The 18,305-nt window shown below is 40.5% G+C and overlaps 1 protein-coding gene across 3 annotated transcripts in view; it reads right to left on the bottom strand.

Moving 5' to 3' along the window:
• Nucleotides 1–7,980: 7,980 nt before the first annotated feature.
• bsnb (bassoon (presynaptic cytomatrix protein) b) overlaps nucleotides 7,981–18,305 on the bottom strand; it is a 106,751-nt gene continuing 96,426 nt past the window's right edge. For all 3 annotated transcript variants that reach the window (XM_033625843.2, XM_033625844.2, XM_033625845.2), the window contains 6 exons: nucleotides 17,074–17,188; nucleotides 16,836–16,982; nucleotides 16,604–16,659; nucleotides 16,266–16,384; nucleotides 13,416–13,627; nucleotides 7,981–10,457 (listed from right to left, as the gene is read on the bottom strand). In XM_033625843.2, the coding sequence (XP_033481734.2) occupies nucleotides 16,619–16,659; nucleotides 16,836–16,982; nucleotides 17,074–17,188 (303 nt within the window). In that variant the 3' untranslated portion in view covers nucleotides 7,981–10,457; nucleotides 13,416–13,627; nucleotides 16,266–16,384; nucleotides 16,604–16,618. The remainder of the gene's footprint in view (nucleotides 10,458–13,415; nucleotides 13,628–16,265; nucleotides 16,385–16,603; nucleotides 16,660–16,835; nucleotides 16,983–17,073; nucleotides 17,189–18,305) is intronic.

Raw genomic sequence — 18,305 nt, 5'->3', positions numbered from 1 at the left:
ACACTATTTTCTTATTAAAATAATTCAACTGACTTTTGGTTTCTCACGGGAAACGAGCAGCAGGTGAGTGTGACAGTCTGGAGTTTGTCTGCCTGCCCTACAGAGAGTTTCTTGCTCTTTGTACTGCAGTAGTTGCAGGTGGTGGTGCAATTTATAACACTGAGAAAGGTGCCTTTGTGCATAGGTGCCTGATGCAGACATCCACTGACAAAGCAGTATTATTTGACGAGTTGGGAATTTTGCTACGCCCAATAATTTAAATTCATCAAGAATTTTCCATTTTTGGATTCCTCGTTTACTGGAGGCTTGTGAGAAAAACAAACGTACCTATTCAGCATAACATGGGTTGAGCAATTGATATACAAATGGTAATTTGGGGGGTGAAGTAGCCTACAACCTCTAACGTATGAGGAGGGTCACTCAGCAGTTTTATTATCATCATGATGTTAAATACGCTTCATTAGAAAAAGGTTAGATACCAGTGCTGCAGATCTGGTTGCTGGTCCGGCGATAAATCCTTGTTAGAGCAAAGACTGAACACTTCCAGCTTCACAACACTCTCAGTGATGGGTCATATCAGCTGATAGAGAAATTTTACTGGCGTTGTAACCTTTGTGGACCTTTGTCACGATCGTCTTCATCAAAAAATAAATGGGTTATGGTACAGTAGAGTGGGGTCAATCACTCTCTCGAAACCAACAATTTCCATTTTGTCACTCCCAGTTCAACCTCATATATAAAGAAAGAAGAATCTACATCTTTTAAATCCCAACAAATACTTCTTTCTCTCCAAGATTCTGCTCATATCTCAGGCTTTGGAGATGTTTCAAGCTTTTATGAATCAAAGGATCGTATTACAGAGATCGCCCTCATTAAAGAAACTGGTGACCTCCTTTTAGCCGCAGAATTGGGTGAAAGTTCAGTTTAATCCTTTTACATTTTAGTGTAGTCTTCAGATATATAGAGCATGCAATTATAATTGACCCCTTCAAATTCAGGATTAGCATCAAGGATGAAGCACTTAAATATTCTGTCACCCTGTTTGCATTTGCATTCGTCCACTTGGTTATTACTGAGAGGTTTTGTCTCGCTTTGCTATTCCGACAATATGCTGAAATATATAATTGACTTGTGAAACCAAACTAAAACAGTCTGAATGCGTTAATATTATCTGCCAGAGCCTCTCCATTCACCACCCCCAGCTCAACACTTTAAAGGTCCAGTGTGAAGAATTTGAGAGAATCTATTGGCAGAAATTGGGAATGCACGATATTAGATTTTATGAAGAAATCCGATATGCTGCTATACAACTTATTTCACTGGTTACTGATGCCAATGTCAATATATCCACCTTTTTCCCCACCTAATTTTAGTGATCATCAAGTCTCCTCTGTAGTGGAATTAACATCATATTATGCATGCGTACTCTTATCATGATGGCCCACCAGCAGATGAAGACATGAATTACAATACTTTTTAATGTTGGTAATATTCATTCACTGTGCAAAAAAAGAAAAAGCATGTTCGCCAATTCCGAGTTCATTTTAAAGCCGATATCAGCCTATACCGATGACATACTGCAACAGTCGAATATATGAAATGTGCCTTTAACATGGTGTATACTGTGTTGCTTAACAGCAACGTCATCAAGCAGCACCTGTTATGAGTTGAGTCTGTTGAAAGCACACCCAACGCTGGTCGGACGGATACCTATGCGCTCCTGCTTTTCTTTTGTCTTTCAACACAACAGTGAGCGAAAGTGTGGCGACTATTCTATTCATGTATGAAATCGTAGTAGCCGTACAACCGAGCTTGGTAAGGTTGGAGTGTTTTTAAGTTGATGTAAAAATATACGACAAGCATTTGTGAAATCCCACACTCGTGTGGAAGTGAGTTTATGCCTGTCGTCTAACTCCAAAGAGCTACACGGACCCAAAACCAATACAATACCAATATGATCATGTATCCCTAGCAGAAATGGTATATAATATTCATAACTTGAAATTAACTTTTTGACTTCAGCCAAGTTAACTATCGATGAAAAAAAATCCACTGACCTAAGCATTTGTCTTAGTGACCAAAATAATAAACTGCATTTTTCTGTCACATATACAATAGTTTCAGTACATTTTATTAAGATAATAAGGTGTTATGTTTAATACAGACTTAAAGAAAAGGCTTGAAAATTCTGAAGCAAATTGAGTGTATTTTAATATATTGATTAATGGTTATAATTTTGGACCCTGTTCATAATGATGTTTTCATTCATTGTTGTGTTTTTGTTACCTTAGAATGACCCGTTAATATCTACATATAGAGTGGGTCCTCTCCCATGCAGTCCGCCATGTTGTTTTCTACAGTAGCCCAGAATGGACAAATTTAACACTGGCTCTAGATTTTGTGTTTTTATGTCAGCAACTAAAGTTCTCCTACATGACTGTCACACAGGACAAGTTTCAGTTCTGTGACCTCACTGACATATGCTACTGAAGCCTTCACACTGGACCTTTAACTTGTTTCATAATGAATTCAAGAGTCTACCAACCAACATGTCTCCAGCTGCAAAAGATTTAGTAAGAGTTTGTAGTGTTTACGTTTGATGAACAGGTAGAAAGGGGTCTTTTTGTATCACTTTTGGCTCCTTATGCTACAGTGACAGTATAAAATGTGACAATAAACATTCAAGAGTAAACCTACTTTTTTATGCATCCATGTCGGCGACGGCTGCAGCCAGAAGCATTTTGTTTTCAGGTTGTCTGTCCGTCCCATTCTCATGAATGCCTTGAGGGGATTTCATTAAATGTAGCACAAACATCCATTTAGACTCAGAAATGAACGGATTAGATTCTTAAAGTCAAGGTCAGTGTGGCCTCACATTTATCCTATTGTTATGAACGCAATATCTCAGGGAAACCTTGAAGACATGTTTCAGCTGCAGACACATTGTGTGCGGAGCCTACATGACACACCCTGACAAACTGCACCCATCAATACAACAAGAACCCACCAACGGTTATTTGTTAACGGTTAATCCTGCAACACCACGCTGTAGTGAACAAATATGAATAATCCTCTCTATAATTCATTACACATGAGGATGTGATTTACCTTATTAATAACAAGTAACAAGTAATCCTAACCCTAACCCCAACCTTAACCACCTCTGTTTTAATACTTCATAACTAGCTCAATGCTAACATACCATTTTATTTATGGTTTCTACTTCTGGATCATGGGGCAAAGGGGTGCTGATTGTGGACCGATGTGTAGGTATGGTACCTGGGTCATGTAGCTGGTGGGTCTTGTAGCTGCTCCAGCCACAGCCTTACCTACTCAACACACTGAGGGAATTTTTTCAAATGTGGCACAAACGTCCACAAAGGTCACAGTGACCTTAAAAAACATGTTTCATCATAACTTTCATAATTCATAGGCTAATTATGAAAACAATTATGGAAATGTCTAATATGATAAAACAATGAAGTGATGACAGTTTATATCCAAAAGGTCAAAGGTCAGCTTCACTGTGACATCATAATATTGTGCAAAAACACTTTTCTGGCTATTATTCAACATCATATCTTAGTGACAGTGGGGAGACATTTGGTCAGATACTGAATTGGTGACACTGATCTTGGGTGTCTTGTGCTGCCTGTTTGAAAATGTGGTGAAGCATCCATGTTTGTCAAAAAACACTTACTACATGTCATTAAATTCCTTCGAAGTCTTCACTGCATATGTTATATGAGTGTGGACAGACATGGATGTCACTGCAACTTGACTGGTTGACGGAGGCATACAACTGTGAGGAGGTCATTCTAGTCCTACAGTACATCAATATTTAATTTTTAAATTAAATTTTTGTAGATGTAAAAAATTATTTGGTCTGGTCAGTTCTGTTCCTAACCAGCTGAGGGCAGCCAAGATCTGCAGATGTGACCATGCTGTCTGTGACTGTTGTAGTGCTTTACTCTGTGGGAAAGGGGAGCTGCAGAATGGATTGTGGTTTCATAGTAACCCGATGGCCCATTCAGCTCTGTCGCAGCAGAGTAGCGCTCCGCTCTGTGCCACAAGTTCAGCCACAAAACAGGAACATGGTAACCTGTGGGCTCAGTCTGCTGGTAAGTTTATACCAGAGCCGCTCTGCACTGTCAGTCGGACTGTAAGTTCTTTATGAAGGGAACTTACAGCCGATGGTGAGTCGATGCATCCTTAATCGAAGAGATTTTTGCACCACATTGACACGAGGAATACACAGATCTATACGTATAGATCTCTCACACACACACTTCCTCTCTATCTCTATGTATCATTTTGTCATATGGATTGTCAGCTATACTGTAATTTTGTTTATTACAACATCTATGGCACGTCTGTCTGTCCTTCCTCCTGAGGTAGGGTTCCTTATCCGCTGTGAGGGTCCGAGAACAGACAGTGTCTTTCGTTGTAAAGCCCCCTGAGGCAAATTGTGATTTGTGATATTGGGCTGTATAATAAAACTGAATTGAATTAAACTGATAAAACAACCAAAGCACATGCACATAGTAGATGAGCCAATTCTTCAGGTCCAGACTTAGTAAATTGCTTAAAAGAGATAAAGCACACATCTTAGATGGGTCAGCAGCGGAGAGATGAAAACCACTTACTGTCAAACAAACAACCCTGAATACAGCAATAACTACACATCAAAGTCTGCTTTTAGGGTTTGGGAGGTACTGTTCATGCAAAAAAAAGTAGTGGAAAGCCTTTTGTGGCTCCACAGGGAGCTGCATGAAATCTGACAAATAACCTGAAGTGATGTCACCTGAGTCAGCGTCATTTGGGGCTGGAGACTACAAGTCTGAAAAAGACAAAAAGGGTGTGGAGTTAAAATGAGGTGAGCCTACCAGATCTCTGTAGTTCACTCCTCATCTCTGACTGAGGCTCACAACAGTAGCCTCTCTGTGTCAGCAGCAGTCAAGTTGCATTGTGGGTAATTTAATTTAATTTTAATTTTTATATACTTTATTAATCCCCGAGGGGAAATTAAATTTTTCACTCTGTTTGTCAATTACACACAGGTCCGAACACACGCATGCTATACATGCACTAAGTGGAGAGATGTCAGAGTGGGCTGCCCATGACAGGCACTCCGAGCGGTTGGGGGGTTTGTGCCTTGCTCAGGGGAACCTCGGCAGTGCCCAGGAGGTGAACTGGCACCTCTCCAGCTACCAGTCCACACTCCATATTTTGGTCCGGATGGGGACTTGAACAGGCGACTCTTCGGTTCCCAACCCAAGTCCCTATGGACTGAGCTACTGCCGCTCCATGTAATGTAGGTTTTGATAAGGGAGAAAACTTGTGGGATAAAAAGACATCATCTCTGGTTCTGCTGTATCAGTTTTGTTACTTTGTGGAGTCAGTGGAGTATTCCTTTAAAGGCATTCATAGTTTTGCACTTTGCTGTACCAGAAATACAAAAAAGGACAAAAACAGAGAGCTTGAGAGAGGAGTTCAAACCCTGTGTGCAGTGACAACTCCACACATCTTGGTTTTTGAGTTGTAAATTGAAGGATTGTTTTTGAAAAGTTGCAAAATTTGAGACACAGCTCCTGCCTTGAATTGGCTGCTGGAAAGAGGGTTTCAGATGCTGTTAGAATATGACTGTCTTTATGTGGAACACTAACGCACATCTCTGGGACTGTAACTCTATTTTTGTACTTTTTTTCTCTTCTGTGTTATATTTCACTCATTCTTGAGAATTGGGATAAAACTTTATTTTGGGGGCTTTTGATTTTCACTCTTCAATTAGGCTGGAAAATATATTTCAAAAGATCAGATAAGTCTTGACTATTAAACCTTGTAATGGGCCAACCTCCCAGTGATTTAATTTCCTCTTGAATAGCAAACATAATGGTTATCAGAGGTAAGATCTGACGGGGTTAATGTCTTACAGAGATGACAAAAGCTATATTTTTATTAATTTCACAGCAGTCATAGCCATTTTATTTTTCAAAGTTGCAGAGAGCTCTCTTAATGCTAATCAAAGTACTAATTTTCAAAGAATAATTTTTATTTAGTTTTGATTTAAGAGGGCTATGGAGTTGAAGTTATGGTTGAGACAAACCTGATAGCATTATTGTTGGATTAATGTATCAGAAAATTGAAAGTTACCAGTATTTGAGGCAGCAGTCATGCCTTTTTGGAAACCAGGAAGTGAGATATGAGTCACTGGGATATAGCTGACCCCTTTTATGCCTAATTCAGTAATGTTTTTGTAGAAATCTGACACACACCTTTCCTATAAATATATTTTTAAAACAAAGAGGATTATAACACCACATTTTTTTACTCCAGTGTTATGAGTGCGTACTGTTAGTGTTAGATCTGAGGGCTTTTAACACGTCTTTATTATTTAAAGTTGTGAATTCTTGTCTGGGATGAGGGTGTTTTCTGGCACAGAGCAAGTTTAGAAGTTAGAAAAACTGGAAGCAGATCAACGATATTTTGTAAATCATATCTATTTTATACATATAAACTCTTAAAAATAACATTACCCCCCCAAAAAAGAATTACTGTGTCAAAAAGTTATGATTTTAATGTTTTTTTTTGGTAGGACTTGATGGGAGATTCATGTCTCTTGATTTTTGCTGTACTGTACTTGTTTTTAGTTCGATTTCTCTCACTATGTTTATGTTCTGCACCAGATAGATAAATAGATAGATAGATAGATTCCTATCCCTGATACAAACGTGCAGACTCAGTCACACCTTCTCACACACTCACACCTCTGTCTCTCCCTATGCATTGGCAAACACTTCTCCTCTTTGTGCTCCTGCCTCTCTACCTCCCACACTGGGATAAGTCATCGCTGCTTCAACGAGCAAAGCCCGGTCTTATCTGAACAGTCTCATACTCTTCATCTCTCTTCTGTCTGCAGCAGAGCTTCTACACGACTCACCAAGTGTCTCTATCAGCACTGCAAGAGAAGTAGGTGACACACACACACACACACACACACACACAGAGACTGACGACAATAACCACAATATATTCCTTTTCTTTTTATTCTTCTCTCTGTTTGGAAATTGCAGGGTCAATATTTTTATTAATCACATTACTTGACATGATGCACCAAAATTTACTCTATCTGTTTACAGGAATACACTGAATAGAACACAAGGTTTCACAATGGATACACGACTGACGTTTTGCCAATTGCACTTACAACAGTGAATGACATTTTTCCAGGTTTTTTGTTTCATATTTTTTTCACCCGCTGCTCATCATCTTGCAGATCACACCCATCAACTCAAAGACCTCCAGATAGTCTGACAAAGGCGTTCTACTCTGCAGCCGCTGAGGAGGACCTTTCTTGTTTTACAAACACAATATGTATAGAAACTATACACAGACTGGATATGTTTCTGAATACGAGTTTTGTTCCACTGTTGTAAACAGTCAATACAAGTCAGCCACATACACTATGCTTATGCAATAATAATAATAATAATCATCATCATCATTAGTTTCATCATCATCCTCATTATTGTGGTAATAAATGTTTGTTTTTTATACACAAAAGTTGGCAGCAAATACGGCATGGGGATGCACATGACAGCCGTACTCAAAACTCAAAAGCTGTACAGAAGAATGAAGTCGTATTTACAGTAATAATGTGTGTCTGTCTGCCTTTCTGTCAATCGCACGGCTGCACTTGGAGGCCGTTTTGTCTCGTGCACCTCATATCGACCAGATAGCATCTCCACCTCTTGTTTTGATATAGATCTTACGCTGTTCAGTCAGAGGCGCTGTTACGCAACCTCCATGTTTCTGCATTTCTTTCGAGCAGCAAGTGCTACCAGTCAGGCTTGTGCTTTCAAAATGACATGCCCTGATTTGTGAATGACTGGCTGAACATTTTTACTCATCAATAGTCTCTACGTTGGCCTGTGAAAGTCAAGGTTTGTTAGGCAAACCTTGGTGAAATCATGCCTTACCTTTTTATTTTTATTCTTTTTTTTAATTCAGGTACAACTTCCAAGAATATAAGATCTAATCATGCACCTTTCCAATGGCTTGGCTGCTGAGTGGTTTAATCAACAATGAAATATCCAATAGAAGCATTCCATTCACCCCACAGGTTATACTGACACCCAATATGTACACTGACAAGTATTAATGAGAAGTGCTGACCATCTGTATCACAGGTTTTTATAGCAGCACGGACAGTCACTGCAAGCCAAACACTGAGGAGCCCAGGTCAGCCAAAAAACGCACAAAAACTGAATGAGGGCTTACAAACAGCCAGACGAAGCCAAGCAAACCCATGCTTCAAAGCAACATGATGGTGGACATTCAAAAAACTGACAGTCTACACAGTTTACCCTTTGGCAACGAGTCCCCCCGGTGTGGGGAGTGAGGGGTCAAAACATGCCACGAAAATAAAAACAATTCTAGTTCAATATTCAATATTCAAATTCATACAGACAAGCTGCTAAGTAAAAACATTTTCATGACCTTTTTTCTCCTTTTTTTTTTTTTTTTTTTTTTTTTTTTTTTTTACTATTTTAGTTCATAATTTTGTTGTTTTTCTTGTGAATACAGTGATGATAATAAACTGTTTTAGGCAGAATCACTTCCGGGTTCAAAATGAGTCATTGCATAGAACATTTGAATTGATAATTGCTTTCATCCTCTCCTATATCTGTATGCATGTGTGTATGCATGTGTGTGTGTGTGTGTGTGTGTGTGTGTGTGTGCACGTGTATATGTGTGTGTGTGTTTGCACAAATAGAGGCAGTGGGCCCAGCTTGTTAGTGAGATCATCTCATTGGTGAATTGGTAACCTCATTAATCAGCAGGAGGGTTAACAGGTTGATTGGGTGGAGAAAACAATTAACCTTGGCTCTGAGGTGTCACTAGGGTGCAAAGTGTATAAGGTATGTGTGTGTGCATATGTGTTTGCAAGGAGATGAATAGAGAGAGAGAGAGAGAGTGTGTCTGTGTGTGTTCGTACCTGTCTGCATGCTCGTACGCATCTGCACATAACATGCACATCTGGACACGGTACTGTGGTTGTAAACCCTCTGACAAATTGTATTACGGCTATTTATCGACAGAAGTGTTTAGTATTTCCCATCACTGATTTAAACAACATATATACGATTGTGCTATATACCATTTTCTGCATGCTATTGCTTTAAAAATCAACAAGCAAATTATTTGATGCAAGAAAACAGATTCAAACAAATAAAAAGTGAAAAATATAAAGTTTTACCAAAGGAAAAAAAAAAACAAAAAAAAAAACACAGAACAACAACAAAAAAAGTCACTGGAGAGTGATTCCATAAATACACAAATGACAAATTTACATAATTAGATCTCTGATTTGCTTTTATGTACATAAAATAGTATACAGTCGTGTAAAAAGAAATGCATGATGACATGGACATTTTAAAACATATGAGGTATACAAGTAAAACATGTACTGAATAAGGCTCTTCCATTCAGTGAATATCAGGCAAAAATGAAAAGAAACTAAAAGATGAGACAAATCAATAAAAAGGATAAAGTCCCCTCTGGGGCTTTATCCTTTTTATAGTCAGCTCCAGAGCGGTACACTCAGCTCTGGGGCTGACTATAACGATGGCTTTGCAATGGCTAATTAAGAGCCGTGGCCACTCTTTCATTTGGTCCTCTCATCTGTGTGATTCTCACATGTTGTGGGCACACTGGTAGTACTTCCCTTCCCTAAAAACCTACAGCTGATGACTAGTGGCATCTCATAGGTGGTGAAAAATTATCTATATGGGCTTCTTCTTCTTTTTTTTTTTTTTTCAGTTTTTCAAATATTTGTGCGTGCATTCTCATGTCCACATTTTACACAATGCATTCTGTAGACATCGAAACAAAAAGAGGAGAAATAAAAACACATTCAAAGAAAGGGTCAAATTCCCTATACTGGAATGTACTGTAGAGATCAGAGAAACCAAGCATTCGAGGATTGTGGTGGAGTCATCAGGTTGGTTGTCATTGCCGTGATACACCTCGTCTACTCCAGGTATGTGCTGTCACTGTGGGCTAAAATCGGTATCTTTGATACTTTGATAAAACCTATGAAAGTCTGTCTTTTTTTCACCGTGTTTTGCATGAACAGAAGACATCAGTGTAGAATCAAACATCCTTGCCAGATGTGCACTCCTCAGACATGAGCGGTGTTCCATTAAAATTTCTATAGAGGGCGCTGTGAGGCTTCTTTAATCGAGCTGTTTGAAGGAGGAGACATGCACGACCAAACACGCCGAATTCCTCCCATGATATCCAGGTGTCTCAGTTAGCAGGCGTTTTACTGTCACACAGATCCCAGGAGGCTTTCTCCAGGAGGAGGAGGAGGAAGGGAAGCAGGACTCGAGTCTCCCTTCCCCCTCTCTCTGCTCCTGGTCTCCACATCCTCATTATTGACCGTTGTTGTCCTCCTTAAATAAACACAGCAGAGAACTGAATGTTAACAGAAATAGATTAATTGCACAACATGAAATTCTCCAGACCACAAAAATCAATGCTGCATCGTAGATTAAACCTGCGTAAATGAATGACATAAAAATCACCCAACAATTAAATGAGGAAAAAACAGGGAGTGCTGCACTGGGTTTAGGCTCTGTGTGGTTAGGTGCTCGCCTAGGATGGGGCAAAGAGTCAAGTTATAAAACAACGACTGTCTCGCTCACTCTGTGTAAAAGTCCATAGTACAGGCAGGCAGTCCAAAAATGCATCCGTGGCACTCAGTAACACCGTTATTAATATATGGATAAACCAACACGTTACGACTATAAAGACTCTCTCTGGACTTTTACGCTGACTGAGCAGGCCAGTCACTGTTTTTTATCTTTAAGTCACCCAACAATTTCGTTTGAAAATATTAGCAGTGGCAGTATAGCATTTTAAAATGACCTAGGCCACTGGTTCCCAAACTGGGGGTCCTGACCTCCACTAGGGGTTTCCAAAGCTTCACGGTGGGGTATGAGGCTATTTTTCATTTTAAGCAGTGTGAGAAATTTTTAAAAAAAAATATATGGTAGGCCTATATGTCAGCATTTGATTCATTTCTGTGAGGAAAGCTAAACTGAACTGTTACTTTTAGAGTTTAGATTACTAGTCAAGATGTGAACTAAGAAACCAATCTCACAGGATAAGGGCACATCAAAGAGCTGAACACGAACTATAGTCACAGAACCTTCACTCCCTGCTAAACAGCCTCGTCCTGCATCAGAAAAATATGCAGTTAAATCAACCAAAGTCCTGATGAAAAGATGAAAAAGGGTCAAGGAAAAAAAAGTGATTTTTTCAGTATGTATGACTGCAAAAAAATAACATAAAAAATAATGACAGAGAATTGTACAAAACATTCCTAAAAATGCGGCACGGTGGTGTGGTGGTTAGCACTCTCGGCTCACAGCAAGAGGGTTGCCGGTTCGATCCCGGGCGTGGGAGCCCTTCTGTGTGGAGTTTGCATGTTCTCCACGTGTCAGCGTGGGTTCTCTCCGGGCACTCCGGCTTCCTCCCACAGTCCAAAGACATGCAGATTGGGGATTAGGTTAACTGATAACTCTAAATTGTCCGTAGGTGTGAATGTGAGCGTGAATGGTTGTTTGTCTCTGTGTGTCAGCCCTGCGATAGTCTGGCGACCTGTCCAGGGTGTACCCTGCCTCTCGCCCGATGTCAGCTGGGATAGGCTCTGGCCCCCCCGCGACCCTCAAGAGGATGAAGCGGTTAGAAGATGAAGGAAAGAATGAATTCCTAAAAATGTGGAAAAATCATTTCTGATGCAGTATTCAGGAAATAATCTGCAAAATTCATCCAAATCACTTGTTTTACACAACTTCTTGCAGTTATTGTGTCATACTTGACTTAATTTTACAGTTTATCAGTTGTTCTGCATTGAATTAGTTACGAGTTACGTAATTAAACTACTACATTAATGGAACTGTAAATCACAGTTTGCCTCAGAAGGCTTGACAGCATACGACATCCGTCTTTCCTTGGACCCTCACGACTGAAAGAAACATGTAATTAAATGGAGCAACATCTGTGAGCTAATTCAGGCATGCTCTGCATCAGTACTGCTGCTCGCTCTTTCAGCCCCACCTCCTCCCCAGCATCCACCTGCAGGCTCTGGCTAAGGGGGTAAATATTAATCATCACTCCCGAATATCTCATGTAACTATATCTGCGAGGAGCAATGAGAGTCTACATGCCAAACTCTAACTATGTTCTGTTGAAATAAACATTTAAAATGTGAGTTGTCTGACTGAACTGCACTGCATGTTTTTTGGACTTGTGAATTTTATTCCCCACTTCAAAACATTTGTTCAAAAAGTAATTGAATGTAATTAGTTAACCTACTTTGATGAAGTAATTAAAATAGTTACATTACTTACCATATTTTTTTTAACGGGGTAGTCATCTGATACCTACATTACATTTCAATCGTAACCTTCCCTGCACTGAATGTAATATGAAATATCAATAAAATATGTCACTTAGGGGTCATCAGTTCATCAGGGTCCCTTGATGGAAAAGGTTGGGAACCTTTGATCTACGCCTTTAAAGAATCAGCATGTTTTGCAGTGGCCATTACACAGCACACTCACATAGACCGTAAACCTTCTGCAATGTTTATGTTGCAGCTCTGCCAACCTACTCTCCGTTTCTTCCCATGATACTCCAGCCAATCACAGCCCTGCTGGTATCGGCAGTAATCCACAGGGCTGAGCAGGCTGGCCTGCTGCTCAAAGAAGCACTGAGTCGGGTTTATCTCCACGTTCCCCCACTTTATCCTCAGACTGGCCACAGACACAGAGATGACTTGACACAGCCACAGATATTAATCCAAGTGTCACCATGGACAACATAAAAGCTGAATGATAGAGCTTCTGTCAAATGAGCCACAACTTCATCCTGTGCAAGCCACAGCGTGTTTTGACAGACGCCAAATAAAGTGCATTGAAATCGGCTCTATTTGCACTTCTGTAGTTCTGCTCCATTGAGCAGAATTAGTTTGTTAGCTCACCCTACCGTGTAATGAGTGATGCTTACCATGAGTCATCGTCCTGTGTGTCTGCATGTGCTTCTCTCTCTGTGTGTCTTTGCGTGTGTGACATTCAAGCAAAGCCACAGTTAGCCTTCTCAGGCTAATTATAGCCCAGTGTGCTTGGCCCAGATTATTGGGCGTGTGCGGAGTCAGAAGTTAAACCATACAAGAGCTGACCTCCCCTGTTCTCGGCTGTGACCTCTCACCTCTGCAGTGCAAAGTTCAAGCAGACTGTGACTTTAATAACCTGACCTGACACGACAGTGAATCAGTGAACAAAAACGCTGAAACAGACAGAAGCAAAACCAAGACAGATGTATGTGAATGGCTTTTAGTTACTTACCGTCAGTCCAATGAGGCTCCAGACGTCACCACAATCATCATTCTGGGACTGTAGTTCTGTCAAGGCATCCACTTACTTTCAGGCCTCTTCAGCCCTCTGCTTATGTCTTGTAACACCATGCTGACGAAGCGATTGCCCTTATTTAATTCACTTCAATCGTGTGCCCATGTCTGGGGAATTCAGTGCTGACAAGGCATCCTATGATTCCTGCTCTGTTCAGTAATTTGGGGTAAGGGAAAGGTACAGCGGATCAGTTAGAATATACGACCACAGAATTTAATCAGTCATCACTTGAGTCTTCTCATTATGCAGACACAGAATATGCTAATCTATGTAAATATCCAGCTGATAAAACACTTAATCAATTAATCAAAGTATGACACAAGTCTGTGTCTTCACAGTTTGGAGTCTCGATGGGAAACTTAGGCTACATCCACACTAATATGTTTTCTTTTTAAAACACAGAACTATTACAACATTTGCACCTGACGTCCACACTACTCTGTTTTGGAGACGCTTAAACAGAGACCTTTGAAAACCCTGCTGACCCCATTTTAATTTTAAAACTCCGGGGCTGCATTTTATGCTGCGTTCACATGGAATCAGGCGGACGGAAGACAGATAACACCCTCTGGGTGGCACGGGAAAAACAAATAAACAGTCCGACAGGATGACAGGACGGTAAAACTAAACATGAATAATGGCATGTTGCAATGGTGGTACTGTATTGTTTATAAAGAATGGAATAAAATATTCATTCATTCATTTTCTGCAACTGCTTATCCTGCTGGGGGTCGGGGGGGGCTGGAGCCTATCCCAGCTGACATTGGGCGAGAGGCGGGGTACACCCTGGACAGGTCACCAGACTATCACAGGGCTGACACATAGAGACAGACAACCATTCACACTCACATTCACACCTATGGACAATTTAGAGTCACCAATTAACCTGCATGTCTTTGGACTGTGGGAGGAAGCTGGAACACCCGGAGAAAACCCACGCTGACACGGGGAGAACGTGCAAACTCCACATAGAAGGGCTCCCACACCCCGGGGTTTGAAACAGGAACCCCACTTGCTGTGACAACAATGCTAACCACTGTACCACAGTGCCGCCAGAATAAAATATAATAAATAAAATCATTTGGGGTTCATTATTTTATGTAAATATTCTAGTAATGTCCAGTAAGTGTTAAGATCACCATGTTTTCTCCTTGTGTGAGGGAGCTACCTGACATCCAGATGTAAATTCCGTTGTGGAGGACGGCAGTAAGTTAAAATATTTTGACTCTGAATGGCAGTGCCGCCTGCCGCTACTGCTGCCAGTATTCTCTGTTGGCGTCACCTAATTTTACCATCCTGCTCTTGTCCACTAAAATGATATCTGGTTTGCCTTCTACCATCTTCCTGATTCCATATGAACGCAGCATTCATCTGAACTGGCGGAAAAAGAGACTTTTGAAAACGATGATGCAGACACCTGCACTCGCTTCCTGATTATCATTCACAACTTGTCAAGTCTTAGGCCTACATATCTTTAGTGATTTTATCCTTCTTGTGGTGATACTCTTTTCCTATCCCAATGCCTTTCTCCAGTGATGGATAATGCTCCCGGGACTACTGTGATATGTTGCTGTATTGGCTTTGGAACAACTCCCAATCTGTTTTCCACCACCTTGACTACCTTATACTCATGAGTTACTTTCAGTAACAGTTTCACCTCATTGTCAGTCCGAGCAAAGAAATCTCTAGTCTTACCTTTCACCCTATCAATACTAATTTCCGTGACTAAGCAACCAACCACAGAGTAGACAATCTGCTTCCTGTTTACTTTGGCACGCAAATGCAGGTTGTATGTGAATGGTCATGTGCTATGTGTTTCAGGCGTGGTACTCTGCAATTCATTGTACTCAGAATTCTTGACGTGTGGCATGGAAAAGTGCAATGAAAAGGTCACGCTAGAGTTCCAAGTTGGAATCTTAGGCAAAATTTACCAAGCCTGAGTTCAGTGACATAAACAAAGGTGACATCCCAGCGACATGCCAGGGCACAGAGTGAACTAAACAGAGTGACCTTGTTTTATCAGTTTTTATTTTATTTAGTGTTCTATGCAGCGTTGGTGTTGCGAAACGTGCTCTATTGATGTTGTAGCGGCCTTTTTCATTTCGCTGGGAGCACCACAACTTTATGCCATCACCTGTGGTGATTGATTCTACTACACTTGGCACCCGTTTGCACATTTTGAGCTTTTGCATGTTATTTTAATGAGCAATGACGAGCAAGACAGTTGACTTATTTTACATGCCGTATCACTTTGCTAATCACGCTGTGGTAATTTATGTAGGTCCTCTGTAGACGCTTAGGGACTTGCCATACAAATATTAGTGTGCTGCAGACAACCATGTTTTCCCGAGGAGGTGCCCTGGGACACATTTAGATCGGACATTGGTAATTCAGGCTCAGAATTATCATCTTTAGATTTGCAATGGATTGCAGCCTTATTAAGGATGGAGATTATTTCTGACAAGGTGCTAAAACACTCGTGTGTGCGGAAGAGATTGTTTTAAAACATTGTTTTAAAATGTGAACACATTAGTGTGAGTGTGGCCTGAAACTAAAGAGGTAAAACAAAAAATATCACCAGCACTCAACAGTTTACCAACTTAACGCATTGCTGCTTTTGTTTTACACCGACGTAAATAAACACATTACATCTTTAAATATTTTCCTATAATACCACTGTTTCTTACTTGCTTTGTGGAGCAGGTGACACAGGATTTGTCATAAAGACATGTCCACAAAAAAGTATCCATTTCTCAAAGAGTAAAGACGAGTTAATGAGATACTCACTGATGCACCCAGGATCTCTCTTCCTCGATTTCCTCTGTAATGTGAAATGTATTTAATGCGGTTTCATAGGTTTTTCAAGTACAAAGCTACAAATCCATCTCGTCTTGACTCTGCATACCCTGAAACAAAAAAACACAGTTGATTCAAAATAAACAAGTGAAGCAATAAGCACGTACATTATCGTTTCCCAAACATCCATAATTTACGTCGAGGAAGCAATTCATCATTTCTGTTGATAAGCGGGCTGCCAGCTGTTGCCTCCCATCCTAAAATCAATGCATGTTTCTAAATTAAAAGTTTGCAAAACATCTTGAGTTGCCTGTAACTGTGTCACTCACCCTCCTCTCTTTAGTTCACCAGAATGAAGTGAACTTCTTCCCAAGGCCAGACAAAGCTGCGTGACAAAAAGAGAAGGAGACAATATCAGAGAACAACCCAAACTGTGATATACCCATTCCAGTATTTCATTTTTTGTCGTATTTATTGACTATACCTTTAAAACAAAAGCTAAAATTCATCAACATCACTAGACATGAAGTTGCACTTTAAAACATTTATTGATGACTGTACCATCTCCCAGTTTCCCCGCCTGCTCTGCTGCCCCTCCTTGCAGGATTTTAGTGAGAACATTGTCCCCTTCAGCAGGCGGCTGTCCTGCTGCGGCGCTGCCTATACCTACAGGTTTGCTGCCAATCCCAACAGGGGCGGCCTTGGAGCCTGCAGACAACAGAACACACAACCGTCACATGTGTCATCTTTTGCCTGTGGTCATTGTGTGGTTTATGGTAATGGTGGAGCTGAGACGTACCGATGCCTGTCAGAGGAGGTGTAGCTATTTTGGTAGGCTGAGGTGCTGGTGGGACTCCTGTTGTAGCTTTCACTCCTGTGGCTGCAGCTGCTGCAGGTGTAGCATCCATTTTTGCCTGTCGAATCGAACAGAGACAAACATGGAGTTAAGGGCAAAGGTTAAAATGCTACTATACATCATCAGATGCAATCCCATTTAAAATATAATCTTATATAGTTAATCAGATAAATTCATGTTCTTGATTTTTATCTGAGTTCTTATTTTTCCTCCCCACCTGTCTCTGCACAGTTGATTTTATGCTAACTACCCAGTAGAAGTGTCTTTTTTGAGTGAGTCAGATTGTTCTCACACTCTACAATCCAAAAGCATCAAACAAACAACTGTTGCTTCGTTTTGTGACATTTGAAAGTGTTTTTTTGAAGGTTTTATGTAACAGGACACTGTAACATCGCCATCTTATACCAGCCTCTCAGGAATATTTTAACATTAAAGTACCACAGAATTCAGGATGTTTTAAAGTAGCACATCCTTGAAAGCATAAAGTAGAAACACTTGAAGGTTGTAGGACCCTGTTTCCCCGTGTTTTTGTGCCTAATGACTAATGGGAACAACAATTTTGATAGTGAGAGGGAGAGCGTGAGAGGCAAGAGAGGCAGGGAAGAGAGAACTGATGACATGCATCTAGGGTCTGGGTGGGACCTGAACCTGTGCCTCTGTGGTAAGGACTTGGCCCTGTGGGTATGCATGCTACCAGGTGAGCTCCCAGGTGCCAAGGAACCAACACGTTATGTGCATTTGCAGTGCAAAAACAAATATTCCAGACATGCCCATACTTTTAACCGCATGTATAAAGGTAGGAGCACATTCTGATAGATATGTTCTACCTGACAGACTGTGCAAGTCTACTTTTAACTACTTTTATAGAGGTAGTAATCCATTCTGATAAATCTGCCACCACTGGTAGGTCATTCTGAGCAGATACACCAGCAGTGTTGAAACAAGCTGCAGTGTTACCACTTAGGGAATGTTTGCATCCTCAATTTACATCCACTAAAAGTGCTTGCTTTTACCACTGTCATGCTTAGCTTATGGAAACAGCCCTGAAATTGCCATGGTCAATTCCACCAGACTCCTTTCAAATAAACTGTAATTTTAGTGTGTATAGATCCAGCATGTTTTCATATCTTACTGGGTAAATTAAGAGTTTATTTCAACCAAATCAGAGCTGGTGA

The sequence above is a fragment of the Epinephelus lanceolatus genome, chromosome 1 (genome assembly GCF_041903045.1).
Source record: "Epinephelus lanceolatus isolate andai-2023 chromosome 1, ASM4190304v1, whole genome shotgun sequence".
NCBI lineage: Eukaryota > Metazoa > Chordata > Actinopteri > Perciformes > Serranidae > Epinephelus > Epinephelus lanceolatus.
This window is presented reverse-complemented; position numbering and strand designations above follow the sequence as displayed.